At 50.4% G+C, this 16,904-nt stretch overlaps 1 protein-coding gene across 7 annotated transcripts in view; it reads right to left on the bottom strand.

Annotated features, from left to right (window-relative positions):
• SUMF1 (sulfatase modifying factor 1) overlaps positions 1-8,973 on the bottom strand; it is a 103,122-nt gene extending 94,149 nt beyond the window's left edge. For 6 of the 7 annotated variants that reach the window (XM_036266902.1, XM_036266900.1, XM_036266901.1 and 3 more), the window contains exon 1: positions 8,722-8,973. In XM_036266902.1, coding sequence (XP_036122795.1) covers positions 8,722-8,973 — 252 coding nt within the window. Of the gene's footprint in view, positions 1-870; positions 958-8,721 lie in introns of those variants that run through there. The other variant, XM_036266906.1, reaches the window with a different exon arrangement.
• Positions 8,974-16,904: the final 7,931 nt, after the last annotated feature.

Below are 16,904 nucleotides of genomic sequence, written 5' to 3'. Positions count from 1 at the left end.
GACCGCCCCGACATGCAGAGGCTCAGAGAACATTCCACCTCAACGTTTGTGTCTTATCCTTCAACACGCTACCGCTCCTCTGAATTACTGTTAAAAGCAAATGCAATAATGCCAGTGGGCCTCCCAGAAGAATGGAAAATCTAAAGAACTTACTAGGGGACCATGCCCGTCCTTATGTCCTTGTCCTTAATTATTTCCTCACTGAGACTTAATTGCAATTACTCGGTTCCTATCAATACCCACTGGTTCCCACTTCGTGTTTCCACTAACTGTCGTTGCTAGTGGCTGCCTTCAATTCCGTGCCTGCGTTTCCCCATCAATGTGGGGTTTGTTCATCTACGGCACCTGGGTAATAAATGTCCTATTAGTTGTCCCAAGAAATCAGGCTTGGCTCCTCCCGTCCCCTATCCCAGCACGACAGAGGCCGCCCAGTCCTGCTGGATCTCCCGAATATCCCTCCCTCCAGCCGCTCCCCTCCCCCGGGCACCGCAGTCGCCTCACCACTGGGCTGTCTGGTGTCACCTTCGTCACCCCGCTCGCTCCTCAGCCATCGACCCTCCACCCACTCATCCATCCCACACATCCTGAAGCCCGGGTGGACGTCCTGAAATGCCACTCTCCTGTGCCAGACGTGACTTACGACAGCTCTGTGTGTAACAGAGAAAAAGATCAGAAGCCACCTAAATGCTCATCAACAGTGGACTGGTCAACTAAATTGTGGGCCATCCTGAAAATGGAAAACTAAGCAGCCATAAGAAAACAAGAGAGAGAAAATGACGCTGTTTACATGCTGACAGGGAGAGATCTCGCCAAGACGAGGAGCTAAGCGGACACAGTGAGGTGCACGCGGTGAGCACGGTGTACGCGCACCTGTGAGGGGGGTGCGGGAGACCACGGACGCGCGTATTGCATCTGCTTCTATTCGCAGACAGCCCTGGGAAGGTACATGAGACTCACGCAGTGGCTGTCTGAAGGGAAGGGTACTAGATAAGCAGAAAATGTTGCAGAATGTACCCTTCAACATTACTACTTTTTATCTCTGAACCAGGTATGGGTACTGACTATTCATAAATGGACAGTAATACAAGTGTCCGTAATCATACTCCTTTCCCACTAGAATTCTCCAGGGACCCCGTCACCTTCCAGCATAGCATAAACATCCAAACACCACTGCCTGCCTGGCTTCCCACCATCACACTTTAACCAGGTCCACCTGCACGTGTCTCTTTGTACACGGCTGTTTCCAAAGGCCACCTCCTCCAGGAGGCCCTCCCTGCCTGCACATCCCTCCCCTGGCTGGGACCTATGCCCCTCCTTTGGAGTCCTCTGATAAATACCCCTGTCTATCCTAACTACTGACACACAGTATTTTAGTCATGTTTTTTCACCTTCCCTAGATCCTAGGTTCCTTAAAAACCAGAAATAAAGTTTTCATTTCTACATCCCAGCACCTATCATGGAACATAGTCCACGGCAGACACTCAAAAATAAGCTTTATGGACTAAACAAGTGAGATCATGAATATAATGACAACTCCATCATTTGAATTATTCAAACCTAAAATTCTGAAAATCCCATTCCCAGCCCGCACGGCTCCCGACACGGACAGTGTGTGGCCCAGTGTGAGGCAGGCCACCCGCCCTGCACGGACCCAGACATGGACAGCGTGTGGCCCAGTGTGAGGCGGGCCACCCGCCCTGCACGGACCCAGGCACGGACAGCGTGTGGCCCAGTGTGAGGCGGGCCACCCGCCCTGCACGGACCCAGGCACGGACAGCGTGTGTCCCAGTGTGAGGCGGGCCACCCGCCCTGCACGGACCCAGGCACGGACAGCGTGTGTCCCAGTGTGAGGCGGGCCACCCGCCCTGCACGGACCCAGGCACGGACAGCGTGTGGCCCAGTGTGAGGCGGGCCACCCGCCCTGCACGGACCCAGACACGGACAGCGTGTGTCCCAGTGTGAGGCGGGCCACCCGCCCTGCACGGACCCAGGCACGGACAGCGTGTGGCCCAGTGTGAGGCGGGCCACCCGCCCTGCACGGACCCAGGCACGGACACGTGTGGCCCAGTGTGAGGCAGGCCGCCCGCCCTGCACGGACCCAGGCACGGACAGCGTGTGGCCAGTGTGAGGCAGGCCGCCCGCCCTGCACGGACCCAGGCACGGACACGTGTGGCCCAGTGTGAGGCAGGCCGCCAGGTTTACACGCTTCTCCAACAACTCCCCAGGTGTCTGGGCCGGAGACTGGTCAGAACTCACACAGCTCCGCGAAGGAAAACAGACTTCGGACCAAAGCGTCACGTCGTCTCAACACGACCATTCACGCGAGCTGGCCTGACGGCGGGTTCGTGAAGGGCCTCAACGAGCCCCCGCCGCGGACAAGCGGCCGTCCGAGGCCGCTCTGCCCCGCACCTGATGAAGCTGGACGCCCCCGCCCGCCACCCTCTTCTCCCGCACGGCGGGCACCGCGGGGCTGAGACAACTCCGACTCCCTCTGCGGACTCCCGGCCTCGTTTTTCTCTTTCTGGTCGTCACCAGCAGAGATACGCAGCCGAGAACAAGCTGAGTTTCCATTCTGGAGGCTACAGATAAAAATAGCCTGACCGATCCCAGTGCACCCGAACCTCCCCTTCGCACGAGGGAAGCTTTCTGTCCTTCAAAGGTAGAAGGTCGCTCTAGTGAAAGCCCCTGACACCCCGTTGGAGACCACGTCTTCAACTAAGGCTGCAGCCCCGGTGGGCGACTCTACTCCACTGCATGGGCTCTTGCCACCAGAACTGTGTAAAGGACAGCCTGTCCGATCGGTGTGGCTCAGGAGACTGGGCATCGTCCCATGCACCGAGAGGTCCCGGTGTGACTCCTGCTCAGGGCACATGCCCGGGTTGCAGGCTCGATCCCCAGTAGGGGGTATGCAGGAGGCAGCCGATCGATGTTTCTCTCTCACACTGATGTTTCTCTCTCTCTCCTTTCCTCTAAAAAAAAAAATCAATAAAAACATATTTCAAATAACTAAATAACTAAAGGACAGGCCCACAAGCCAGTCAAAGGTAATCTCAGAACACCTGCTGGGGCTGCGAGGAAAGGGGCTTTTCTTCCAGCTGTTGAATCGGTAGGAGGAGGAACAGTACCTGAAAATGAAGCCAACGCAGAAGAGCCATGACACCGCCAAAAGGGAGACCCGGAGACGCCGCCCCAGGCCCGCATCCAGCTGTCTCTGCCACCGGGTCCACTCTGAACTCCCAACTGGGACAGCCCTAAATGTCCCTCCTCCACCTTCCGTCTGCGTAAGCCAGTTTTGTCTTTTCTTGCACTTGCTCCTGAAATTTTTGTCTTATGCACAAAAATGAAGTAAGTTTATCTGTAACTCTTTTGTGTAGCTCTTCTCCCTGTTCTGTGGGTCTGTCCCTTCCACAACCAACCTGAAAACAAAAGGCTCGGGAGCCAGCCGCGCGGTGCTCCGGGGCCTGTCCGCACTGCCCTCGCCTGTCACCCGGGCTTACCCCTCCTCCGCTCTCGCCCTTGCTGCCCGCACACTCCAGTCCCACAGCCCTGGGGTTCATAACCCCACGGAGCCTCAGCTGCTCACTGTGAAGTGTGGGATTCTCTCTCCCTGGACTCTTCGGAGGGTGAGATACAGGAAAAGAATATTTTGCAAAGATTTCTTTTTAAAGTATCTGATATTGTATCCATCAAAAAAAGTAACAAATCATTCAAGGAGTTGTTACAGAATGCCTAAATGTATAAAGCACGGGAGGGTACAGAGATTAGAACAGGTGGGAAAGTGCTTCCCATGTAGCAGAAGATGTCACACACTACACAAAGAACACGTTCAAGAAAACACACACACTGCCATCGAAGGCAAAGCTGTGGGACTCTGGAGGACGGAAATACCAGGACTTCCGGCGGGAAGGGTTCACGGGAGACATGGTACTCAGGCAGGCCTTGCCCCTGGGTAAGCAACACCGATCAGAAACGCCTCAAACAGGAAATCAAGACTGAATCACTCAAACATACCGAGACACACATACAACTTTATCCTCCACGATTCCCCCACGATTCTGAATGCCTTTCAAACAACCGTTTTGAAAAATACATGGAAATTAAAACATTTTGCTACCTTGTCACAAAATAATAAACTGTCTAGAAAACTGTTAGGATCATTTTCTCAGTGAGGACTGTATACTTTTTAACCAGAGGGAATTTAATTAAAAATTTTAAATATCTACACTGTTTCCCAGACAACTTTTACTGTACTTCCCAATGGACCTGTAAATTCCTTGAGGGTAAAGCCTAGTGTTATTTCTTTCTTTGTAACCTTCATTGTGCCAAGTGCTCATTAAATAAATTAATCTACAAAAAAGACACACCTGAAAAATATCACACACACATCACCCTCCCACACCCCAAAGCGATTTGCTTCCATGTCTGAGCGCACACTGCGCCTTGCACACGCTTTGTGCCCACCCATTCTCCTTGGAATGACCTTCGATCTGCTCGTCCCTCCCTTGCACCTAAGAATGTCACCTCCAAGGTCTAGCTCAAATGTGACCTCTTCTCTGAGGCATTCCCTGAATGGTCCAGGAAGAAATGAATCCTTTCTTCCTCTCCAAGTGCTCTGTCCAGACTCCTCCTACAGTACCGTCACTGTAGAAAAGTGATCCTTCCATGTAACTCGACTGGGGTGGGGGGTGGGGGGGAGGGGTGTCTACCAGAAGGTAAACACCTGAGGGCAAGGCAGAAGTCTTTTTCTTTTCTTTATGCCCAGGACACAGGACAGGAACTTACATGTGAGCCAAATAAACATCTGTTGAATTAAACTAAATAAAAAGGAAACAAGGGGAAAATAAATTCAATACAACTCAAATCAAAATTCCAGAAAGTTATTTTGTGGGTATCAACAAACTGCTTCTAAAGTTTACATAGAGGCAAAAGACCCAGGAGAGCCAACAAAATATCGAAGGAGAAGAACAAAGTCAGAAAACTGATGCTACCCAACTTCAAGACGTCCTGTAAAGCTACAGTAATCAAAACAGTGTAGTACTGGAGAACGAACAAACAGATCAATGGGACAGAATAGAGTACCTAGAAACAAACCTACATCACATCAATATAATCAACTGATCTATGACCAAGAAACAAAAACAAAAGGCACAGTCAACACAACGGAGCAAATAGGCTCTTCAACAAATGGTGCTGGAAGGACCGAACACCCAAGTGCGAAAACAAATCTAGACACAGACCTCAAACCCTTCACCAAAATTAGCTCAACATGGACCACAGACCTAAATGTAGAGCACGAAACCATAAAACTCCTAGAAGAAAACCTAGATGACTTTAGATGTAGTGATGACTTTTTAGATAAAACATCAAAGGCAGCATCCATGAAAGCAATTGCTAAGCTGGACTTCATTAAAATGTAAAACTTCTCTTCAACAATGTCAGGAGAATGAGAAGAGACAGAGTGGGAAAAAATATTTGCAGAAAACATATCTGATAAAGCACTGTTATCCAAAATATATGAAAAACTAAAACTCAGCAATAAAACAAGCAATCCGATTTTTTTTTTTTTGGTATGTGCCCCTAGCGGGAACTGAACCCAGGACTCTCTGGTCTGCAGACCGATGCTCAACTGCTGAGCCAAACTGGCCAGGGAAGCAATCCGATTTTTAAAAGGGCCAAGGACCTTAATAGGCACCTCACCTTACAATTGCAAAGAACCTCTACATCATAGGTCAACCAAAAAATACAAATTAGAGCCATGACACACCACTTCACACCCATTATTAGAGGCGCCCGAAATCTGGAACACTGACAACGCCAAATGCTAGCAAGGTGTGGAACAACCCTCTCATACAATGCTGGTGGGAATGCAAAATACTAAGTTACTCCGGAACTCAATGTGGCAGTTTCTCAACAAACTAAGCTCACTCTCGCCCTCTGACCCAGCAGTCAGGTGCCTTGATTTACACGAAGGAACTGAGAACATGTCCACATAAAAACCTGCACACGACTGCTTACAGCTGCTTCATTGAGAATTGGCAAAACTTAAAAGCAAGGTGCCTTCAGGTGAATAAACAAACAGTGGAACATCCAGATAATGGAATATTATTCAGCATTAAAAAGAAATGAGCTAGCCCTGGCCTGTTTGGCTTAGCGGTTAGAGCGTGGGCCTGTGGTCCAGAGAGACCCGGGTTCGGTTTCCGCTAAGGACACGTACCTCGGTTGCAGTTTGTCCCCGGCCCTGGTTGGGTCGTACGGGTGGCAACCACTCGATGTGTCCCTTTCACATTGATGTTTCTCTCTCTCTCTCTTCCTCTCTCCCTCCCACTCTATCTGAACAAAAAATGAAAAAATGTCCTCGGGTGAGGATAAAAAAAAAAAAAGAAAGAAATGAGCTAACAAGTTATGAAAAGACATGGAGGAACCCTAACTGCGTATTACTAAGTGAAAGAAACCAATGTGCAAAGGCTACATACTGTGTGATTCCAACTATACGACATTCTGGAAAAGGCAAAAGTATGGAGACAAAAAGACCAGCTAAAACTTGCCAGTGGGGAGATGGACGGAGAAGTAGGTGGATCACAGATTTTAGGGCAATGAGGAGACTGTGTATGATACTGTAATGATGGATATACATTGTCCAAACCCACAGCATGCACAACACCAAGAGCAAGCCCTAAAGAAAACTATGGACTTTGGGTGACTATGATGTGGCCATGCAGGTTCATCCACTGTAACATGTACCATTCTGGTGGGGGATGTCGATGATGGGGAGGCTGTGCATGTGTAGGGGACAGGGGGTATATGGGAAATCTCTGTACCTTCCTTTCAATTTTGTTGTGAACCTAAAACTGCTCTACAAAAAGTCTTTTAAAAAAGAGGGAGGGAAGGTGGGAGGGAGGAAGGAACTACCAATCCGACCGTGCACCTCTCCCATAATATTGCACTTCCTGAATATAGAAAAAAAAAAAAATAGCTAAAAGTCAGAATTCAACCAAAGTCACCTGCACATGAACTAACCCATTTGACACCAGTGAAAACAGAGATGAAGAACTCCTGTGAAATCTTGTCTTGACAGCAAGGCTACTTCAGATGCAATCATTAGGTTACGTGTCCTTGAAGGCTGGTGGGCTGTGTTCTCAGCAACCACTAGTATATTAATAGCTTGAGATGCCTGCAACTACCAGAGAAAGTGAATGCAAGAATCAGCCAAAGCTGACCTCCCACAACCACCCAGTCTGGACACAAAACCCCCGCTAAAGAGATGAAAAAATGTCTTATAAAAATGTGACTCAAAAGATAACTGGCAACCACATCCCATTCTGGAACCAGTAGGAAGTTGGAGCATTTGAATAAGGAATGTTCAATACTGGCCAGAAGGTTCTAGACAAAATTTTTGAATCAGATCAATGTGTACATGCAAAGAAAAGAGCTGCGCTGTTAGTTACAAGGCAGATAAACAGATACAGGGCTGCTGCTTTAGGAGGGAGAAACTGGTTATCAATTACCATGCAAATTAGATAGGATTTAAAATCAGCTGTGAACACTACACACTCAACAGTAACCATGGCTCCCCACCACATGAAAGATAAACACTAATAAAGATGGTCAACCTCTGAGGAACACAAGGAAAAATTTAAAAGGCCAATAGTTCTGGCCAGTTTGGTTCAGCAGTTACAGCGTTGGCCTACGTTCCAGAGAGATCCGGGTTCGGTTCCCACTAGGGGCACGTACCTTGGTTGCAGTTTGTCCCCGGCCCTGGTTGGGTCGTGCGGGTGGCAACCACTCGATGTGTCCCTTTCACATTGATACTTCTCTCTCTCTTCCCCCACTCTAGCTGAACAAAAAATGGAAAAATGTCCTCAGGTGAGGATAAAAAATAAATAAGTAAAAAAAAATAAGAGGCCAATAGTTTAAAAGAATGGAGAACAAGAAGCTACCAACCTAACACTCTATACCTGAGACATACAATCATGGTCCTGCCCTCAGCACCCTCACATTAGCCCCAGGGAAGAAGAGGGGGGTGGACACAGGAGGACAGGGGGTGTGGGGCACTAGGTAATCAGGAGAACTTCTTCAGGGGTCAGGGACCTGGGTCCTGCTCCAGAAAGTTGTTTCCACAACCATACCAAAGCACCAAGGACCTGGCAGGTGGAAAGAAGGAAGTAACAGTTGTTAAGGTCATTTACAGATCCAGCACCTAACTCATCCAGGCACTGAGCAAGTCAAGGGTCAGTAACAGCAAAGAAGCGACTGCTGTGGGCCGAGTCCTTCCCACGTGCTAAAGGGCCAGGACAACAGGACAAGTCCTGGCCCTGCAGAAGCACCGTCCTCTGGGAGAGACTACCCACCAGCAGCCACAGGGCAGGGACGCGGATTTCCTGCGTCCACCAGGGAGGACGACAGCACGTAAACCCCGACCCACGCGAGTAACAAGCTGAGACCTTCATTAACCAGACCCCGGGAAGGGGCAGGAAATAGGGGGTGGGGTAAGGATGGGGGCAGCGGTCCTCCTGCAAACTCCCCGATGCCCAGAGGGACGCTGGGCCCGGGCCCAGCCGCGCGGGGACCGAGGGAGGGAGCAGGTGCGCACGTGGGTGTGGCTGCCCAGTCCTCGGACGCACCACCACTTGCGCACGTGGGTGTGGCTGTCACCTCTGCCTGCCCTCCCGCCGGCCCTACGGAACCGGGGGCGCCCACCCGCCTCCTGCACCGAGACAGCACCTTGGCGGGCGCGGGCGGCCGCGTTGCGGGGCCCGGGTCCGGGGCGTTCGCTTCGCGCGAGTACCGGTGCGCGGCCGCCGAGCCGCCGGGGGCGCCGGGCCGCTGTGGGGCGCCGCAGCCGCACGAGCCCGCGCCCGGCCCGGCCTCTCCGCCCGCCGCCGCCCCGCCCGGCAGCACGAGCAGCGGCAGCAAGACGACTAGACGCAGCGCGGCGCGGCGCCCCCCAGCAGACCCCAGCGCGGGCGCAGCCATCTTGTCCCGCGGGCCACGTGACCTTGTGTGGGTCACGTGGCCCCGCCCTCCTTAAAGGGGCCGGACCGCGGCCCGCACGCCGCGGACGTGACCGTCCTCCCTTCTCTCCGCCTCTCTCCAGCCGCCTCTGGCCGCGCTCCTACTAGGCTTTGGCGACTTGGAAGCACGACGACACCTTACCGAACCCCCGCCTTCCACAGACCGTGCGCCCCATGACTTCTCTCCACCGAAACAGTTGTGATCGGAGTTGTCCCGCGTTCGCGCTGTGCACGCACCATGCTCAGCACGCGCGTCGTGTTGAAACCGCGTGCAGCCCTCACCACGACCCGGTCCTGCTGGGACGCGGGGCAGGCCGTGCCACGTCCCATGGCAAAGGGGTGTCCCGTGCGACACGGCAGCCCCGCCGCCCCGGGCCCCGCGTTCTCACCGGGACGCGCCCCGTGGCAGGGGCCGGGCCGGGCCGCGGGCCCAGCCGCAGGGCTCAGCTGGGCCGGACCCGCGGCGCCCGGAGCCTGCGGGAACGCAGACTGGGATCCCCGGGGCAGGACGCGGCTTCTGCTCGCCCTGGTGCGCGCGGGGGTCTGAGAACCGGCTTCCTGGAGTCCGTTTCTTTAGGGGAGACGGAGGTGGACACGTGTCGCTGCAAAACATCTCAGCCTGCAGTGTGGGGAGCTCGCTTAACGCTGACTCCAACCTGCGGGTCTCACATTGTAGAGCAGTCAGGGACTGCACCGCGGAATCCAGCCAAGATGTTCCATGAAATGAGGGAATTGCTGTCCGTTTTGGTTTTCGTTTTCTAAGAGTGACCGTGTTATGTATGGGCTGTTTTTGAAGGAATTCCTTTCTTTGAGATAGATGAATTAAAGTATAGATACGGATAGCTGGGCCCATGCGGCTCAGTATATTGAGCATCTGCCCATGGACTGAGAGGCAGATTCCTGGTCATGACCTGGTGACGGGCTTGATCGCCAGCAGGGGGCATGCAGAAGGCACTGAATGGATGTCTCTCTCCCATCGATGTTTCTCTCTCTCCCTCTCTCACTAAAAATTTTTTTAAACAACACATACTTTTTAAAAAGAAGACATATATATGGATTAAAAGATATGCTCTCTAGGATTTGCTTCCCAAAATATGGGTGATGTAGGGGGTGGCCTGAAATGAAACACAATTGGCCATGAGTTGTCATTGTTGAAAGCTGGTGTATGGGTATTTTCGTGTTTATTGTACTGTTCTCCCTAGTATATGTTTGAATTTTATGTCTGGACTTTTTTAATAGAAAGAAGAGTTCTGTGGTGATCCTTTTGCATTATATAAAAATATCGAGTTGTTGTTTTGTCCACCTAAATCTAACAACATTATATATCAATTACATCTGAATTTTAAAAAGATAGAATTAAAAAAAAAATTTTTTTTCTATATTTATTTTAAAGAGAGAGGAAGGGAGAGGGAGAGAGAAATAGAAACATCGATGAGAGAGAACATCAATCAGCTGCCTCCTGCACGCCTCCCACTGGGGATCAAGCCCACAACCTGGGCATGCACCCTGACCAGTAATCGAACTGGTGACCTCTTGGTTCATGGGTCAATGCTCAACCACTGAACCACACCAGCCGGGCAAGATGGAATTTTTTTTAAGGTTCTTTTGTCTGTATTGACTATTTTACAGTTTGCCAGGAACGTTCACACATTTCCTCATTTGAGATCACAACCACTTGGCAAGAAACTTGTCATTTCCACATTTGTTTTACAATTGGTGAGGCCGGTGCTTCAACACAGATTTTATGTACGTGTGTTAACGATGTAGAGTCCAGGATCCAGGCCCACTGCCCAGCCCCTGGAGGTCTTGAGGGCCTCGGGAACCATGGGAATTCTGAGAGACAGGAAGCCACGGGTCCCAAAGTTCCTGGAGTCACTCCCCGGCCAGACTTCCCCATTCCCTCATCACAGCTGAGACGCCTTCACGCTCTGGAGCTCCTTCTGTAACCCCAGCACCCCTCAGGACCCCCCGGGGAGCCGATGAAAACACGGATGGCTGGGCCCACTCCCTGTTTCTGATTCAGTAGATCTGAGGTGCAGCTTAAGAAGTTGCCTTTCTAACATTGTCCCAAATGCTACTGATGCTGCTGGTCTGAGGCACCCCGCTTGAGAAGAAGGGGCTTGGTGAGTGAGAGCTGAGGACCCAGGTGGTCCTTGCTGCTTACAAGTTGAATGATCTTGGGTAACCTCCTTAAATTGTGAAATTCTTACTTTCTTCATCTATCAAATAGGGTTAGTGAAACCCTCTCTCAGGACTGTGATGAGGATACATAGAATGACCTGTCTAAAGCACTTAGCACATAAACCTCAATAAACAGTTTCTAGTATAATGTGTTTACCATTATTGTGATGAGAACTACAGGCAAGTCACTAAGCGTAATGTCTAAGATACCAGAGGCTCATCCACAGATAAGCCCGTGGCAGGCAACCAGGGTCGCCTCAGAAACCGTCTCCCGCAACTGTCAAAACTTCCCAACATCTCCCACCCACACAATATCATTTAACTTCCCAACTCGAGAGGTCTCCCGGAGGAAAGAGTCTGAATAAAATGCTTCGCCCACAAAACAGAATAAAAAGGAAGCAGAAAGTTTTAAAATCTTTTGAGAAATTCTGTCTAACAATAGAAAGAGGAAGCTCATTTGGGTGTGATGCAACGGCCCCAGCCGCGAATAAAAGCGAACGGGGCCAGGAACAAATTAATTGGAAAATAATTGCAGAAAAGGAAAGGGTTCTGTGCCACGCTCGGCCCTCTGGGAAATCTGACAGAAAGAAAGGGTTTGGAGGGGTTTTTCCCTCCCGGGTCTAGGATAATTGGTATTAACAATCATGTGAAAGAATGTAAGTCACCCTGAAATGGCTCCATTGTCCTCTGCAAGTTCTTTCTCAGGTCACAGCCCCAGAAGAAGTGCTCGGCCATTGGGAAACCTGGACATTCTTGTGACTCCCCATGAAAAAGTGTCGGTGGTGAACTTGGCCATATGGATGGGTTAGCCAGTAACTCAGTGGACTAATCCCCTGTAAACAATTGTGGATTTAATGTCATTTATATAGTAACATGTATATAATAAAAATACATGATAAAGGACTTTAATTTTACCTTCTATTTTAAAAAATCACAATAACCAAGAGCTGGTTAAGGGAACAGTGGAGAGGCTGCTAAGTGAGTTCAGTGGCGTCCGTGTGGGCGACCTGAGGGTCTGTGACTGAGCGTCCACCTGGGGTGGAGAAGGCTGGCCCCGACCCTGCAGAGCCTCGGTCAGCTCTGGTCCGCTCTGGTCAGCTCTAGATGTCCATTCCTCCATCAGGAAAAGAAGTCACGGAGTAGACCCCTCGTTTCTGAAATGTTCACTCTCGAGTACCCTTTTTCACAATTTCCCTTTCGACCGAACGACTGCGAGCCCTAAATGATTTCCTGTAACCAGCTGTGGGCGTGCGTCTGCCTGCGAGTAGTCAAGTTACATTAATGAGGAAAAGTCCGCAGTTTGAACTAGCAACCTCTCCGTTGCTGGGTTCTGACTCTATGCTGGGCATTCAGGTGCACTGTCTCGTGTCAACGACCCTGTGCAGGGAGCCCTAGCAGGACGCCGAGGGGACAGGGACAGGCCACCGAGGCTCAGAGAGATTCGGGGAATTCCTTATCTGCACGGGCCGTGGAGTGCCTTGCACACGGTCACAGAGCTGGTAGGTGGCGAGCTGGGATCGGACGTGGGTCCTGGACCTCTGTGCCATGACTGCATCACCTGGTCGCCCTGACCTCACCGTGGTGGTGGCGCAGTGTGCGGTCACAGGTGGCTTCGGATCCGACCAGGAAGCTCTCGGGAATGCAGGCAGTTCTAGGGCCCCAGCACCCTCCGCTTCACCCCTGCATTTCTGCTTCTCCTGAACACCCCTTCGTGCCCCTCTGCCCCTCAGTGAGCTTCGCTCCCTCCTCACTTTGATCAGCACAGGCTCATCCAACCCCTGTGACCTTGACATTTCAGCCTCACAGTCATGTATGTAGTCTCTCTGTTTCTCCATTTAAATGTAAAGAGCAGGAACCTGATCGACCAAGGTCACCTTTTCACAGGAGACCCTGGTGCAGGCTGCCGGGTGTGGGGCCTGGGGTACCCCCTGAGGAGTACCGAATACAGCGGCCTGGACTGTGGATGGGCCGTGTCCTCTGATGACGAACAGCACCTACCACTTCTGCGCTTGTTTCATTTGAGGCTTTGCACCAAGACGTTCTCCTTCCGTCTTCATAGCAACAATCCTATGAGGGTAAGTGACCTAAGCTAGTAAGTGACAGGTCCTAGGGTTCAAGTCCAGCACTTTTTCTTTTAACAGCTTCACTGAGAAATAATTCACATATCCTATAACTCACCCATTTGAAGTGCACAGTTTTATGTTTTGTTAAGAATCAGAGAGATACTATCATCATCAAAATCAATTTGAACATTTTTTTTAATCCTCACCTGAGGACATTTTTCCATATTTAGTTCAGACAGAGTGGGAGAGGGAGAGAGAGAAACATCGACGTGAAAGGGACACATCGAGTGGCTACCACCCACACGACCCAACCAGGGCCGGGGACAAACTGCAACCGAGGTACGTGCCCTTAGCAGGAACCAAACCTGGGTCTCTCTGGACCGCAAGTCGACACTCTAACCGCTGAGCCAAACCGTCCAAGGCAATTTGAACATTTTCATTACCTGGACCAGAAATCCCAAACCCTCTAGTGGTTCCCCGCCTGCCCCCAGCACCCAGTCCCTGCTGGCCCCGGGCGAAAGCCGGTCTCTCTTCTATCTCTGCAGACGTGTCCGTTCCAGACATTCCGTGGAGAGGGAACCGTGTCAGTCATTCAGGCCTTCACGGCTGAATACGTTGCACTGTAGGGAGGGTCCACACTTTGTTATCTGCTCATCAGCTGATGGGCATTTGGGTGGTTTGCACTTCCTGCCCATTAGGAATGACGCTGCTATAAACACCTGTGCAGGAGTTTTTGCGCGGATGTGTGTTTATGCCTCTTGGATAGACAGATGTAGGGGCGGGAAAATGCAGGCCTTGGACTCCATGCCATTTGCAGGCCTGGCCGACTTCCGAGTGCTGGCCTGTCTGGGGTACAGATAACTTACCAGTTAGTACTGGCTATATCTTAATTAAAAAAAATTTTTTTAATCCTCACCCAAGGATAGTTTTCTATTTATCTTCAGATAGAGTGGGAGGGAGGGAGAGAGAGGAAGAGAAAGGGAGAGAGAGAGAAACATTGATGTGAGAGGGACACATCAACTGGTTGGTTGCCTCCCACACGACCCCGATCAGGGCCGAGGACGAACTGCAACCGAGGTATATGCCTGGACCAGATCTAACTCACAACTCATCGGTCCGCAGGCTGATGCTCTAACCACTGAGCAACCAGCCAGGGCTAGCCAAAGTTTTAATGAATAAATTTCTCTTAACCTATATAGTTCATTAATAAATAATGAGAGCCATTTAGTTTTTTTATAGTACCTTAGGGATTTCTATGGTCACTTGAACTGACCCTTAGTGACCCAGATATCCCATGCATATAAAGATGCTAAGGAGTATATTGACTGCATGGGCGACTATATAATAAATGTATTTAAGTGTCCATAATATGCCAGGCACTGGGACGAGCTGGAGAAGCCATGGAATCAGAGAGCGCAGCATTGGAAATCATTCTGAAAGCCACCATGCACCTGTACCTTCTACCCAAGTGTGCGCTTTATGGACACAGCGTTTGCCAAGGACATATGTCTATAGCAGCCTGTCCCATCCTGTGCTTCCTGAGCAACTTCTCTCTGGGGGAATGACTGAAATCCAAGATTGCTCCTCCTCAAAAATAGATGTAAAGAGGCAAACATTTCCCCAAGATAGTTCTGATTCTACGACGTTTTAAATAAAATAGCGACACGGAATAAGTTTCACAATTTAATGGCTGCAGTGAACCAAAACTTAATTGCTGCTGGTTAAGTTGTTCCATAAAACACCTGAAAGTGGTTCTTTTCTCCCTTTACTTCGTAGTACGGATTGACCTGTCACCAATGCCACGCCACTGTTTCAGAACCAGGTTCCAGGGTAGCATTACAAGAAGTCTTTTTTTCCTTTTATTTTTAATATTGGTGTCTCTTCCCTTGTGATCATACTCTGAAAATAAGTTAAGTGGGTGAGAAATGAGGGCTAATTTAATCTGAGAACCTACTTTTCATACCGATTTGGGATCAGAATGTGCACTTTTTTTTTTTTTTTATCCTCACCCGAGGACATTTTTCCATTGTTTTGTTCAGATAGAGTGGGAGGGAGAGAGAGGAAGGGGGAGAGAGAAACATCGACGTGAAAGGGACACATCAAGTGGTTGCCACAGGCATGACCCAACCAGGTCCGGGGACAAACTGCAACCGAGGTACGTGCCCTTAGTGGGAACCGAACCCAGGTCTCTCTGGACCGCAGGCCGACGCTCTAACCACCGAGCCAAACTGGCCAGGGCTTGCACCTTTTTTTTTTTTTTTTTTAAGGACAACAAATGTAACACAAAGATTTTCCAGTAGCAGCTTCTCACCCTATTTCTTGGAACAAGTGAACTTTTCCCAAACCAGATAAACATGGCATTTGTTCTGAAGGCCAGATGATTATCCCATGGTGCACAAGTTACCAATAATGAACAAATACTTGCCCAGACCAGTTTTTGGAAAGACCACATCTGCTTGTTACTACAGGGCAACCTTTTTGCTGACCTTGTTACAACATTTTCTCATTCAGGTACAAAACAGTATATTCAGAAGCTTAGGGACTTGATTTTCCTATGTGTGGGATTCTTTTGGAAATAGTATTTCCCTTTTAAATATCCTTATTTATTTGCAATGATCAGAGTACCACATGATTGGTTCCTTTTTTTTCTCTAAGGAATGCTGATTTTTGCAGGAGGGTTCATTTGCTCCGGGGGGAGCCAACTTTGTCTGTTTCTCAAGCATTTCCGATGGCGTGAGGCTTAGACTGTCCAGAACATACTAGAGACACTTTCTGCTTCCTTCTGCTCCTCCTAAGAGGTGACACAGTTGCACATGTAAAGAAAAGGGAGTGTTGCCCTGGCCAGTTTGGCTCAGCGGTTAGAGCGTCGGCCTGCGGTCCAGAGAGACCTGGGTTCGGTTCCCGCGAAGGGCATGTACCTCGGTTGCGGTTTGTCCCCGGTCCTGGTTGGGTCGTGTGGGTGGCAGCCACTCGATGTGTCCCTTTCACATTAATGTTTCTCTCTCTCTCTCCCTCCTACTCTATCTGAACAAAAAATGGAAAAATGTCCTCGGGTGAGGATAAAAAAAAGAAAAAGGCGTGTTTGAGGGAGAGTTGGGGAGAGAAACTACTCAGAAGCTGTTCCTTCCTTCGCTTGCTTTGTCGGGTTCAGTGAGCGTGTTTCATTGACCAAGGATCGTCCTGATGATGTGAACCTGCAGTGGAGAAAGAGTCCAGCGTGAAGTGGTGGGTGCCTGGATGGTGGGCAAGAAGTGAAGGAGCCCAGAGGACCTGGACGGCACCTGGGCCATGTCCCAGGCCCCAGCTGCCAGGCCTGCCAGCTGTCACTGGAAAGAAGACCGATGATGGGGGAGGGGTGAAAGACCAGCTGAGGCCTGCAGGCCGTGATTCCAAAGCAGCCCATTTTCCCCCTTGTTGCCCCCCAGCACCACTGGACACTCCTCTGGAAGGAGGTGATGCTAGAGAAAGGGAGACAGCTTGCGTGCTGCATTCTGCACGGCCTCTGCCAACGCCACCCCGTGCCCAGCACAGCATCCACTACCTCCCAACTTAGACCACCTGCACTTAGGGAACCGATAAAAGGCTCCTGTACAATCCCTCAACCCCATTCCCCACCCCTCCAACCCTCGTCCCCTGCTGACCCTGTCAA

The sequence above is a fragment of the Molossus molossus genome, unplaced genomic scaffold (genome assembly GCF_014108415.1).
Source record: "Molossus molossus isolate mMolMol1 unplaced genomic scaffold, mMolMol1.p scaffold_m16_p_18, whole genome shotgun sequence".
Classification (NCBI taxonomy): domain Eukaryota; kingdom Metazoa; phylum Chordata; class Mammalia; order Chiroptera; family Molossidae; genus Molossus; species Molossus molossus.
Note: the sequence above shows the minus strand (reverse complement) of the source record. Positions and strands in the feature narration are given on the sequence as shown.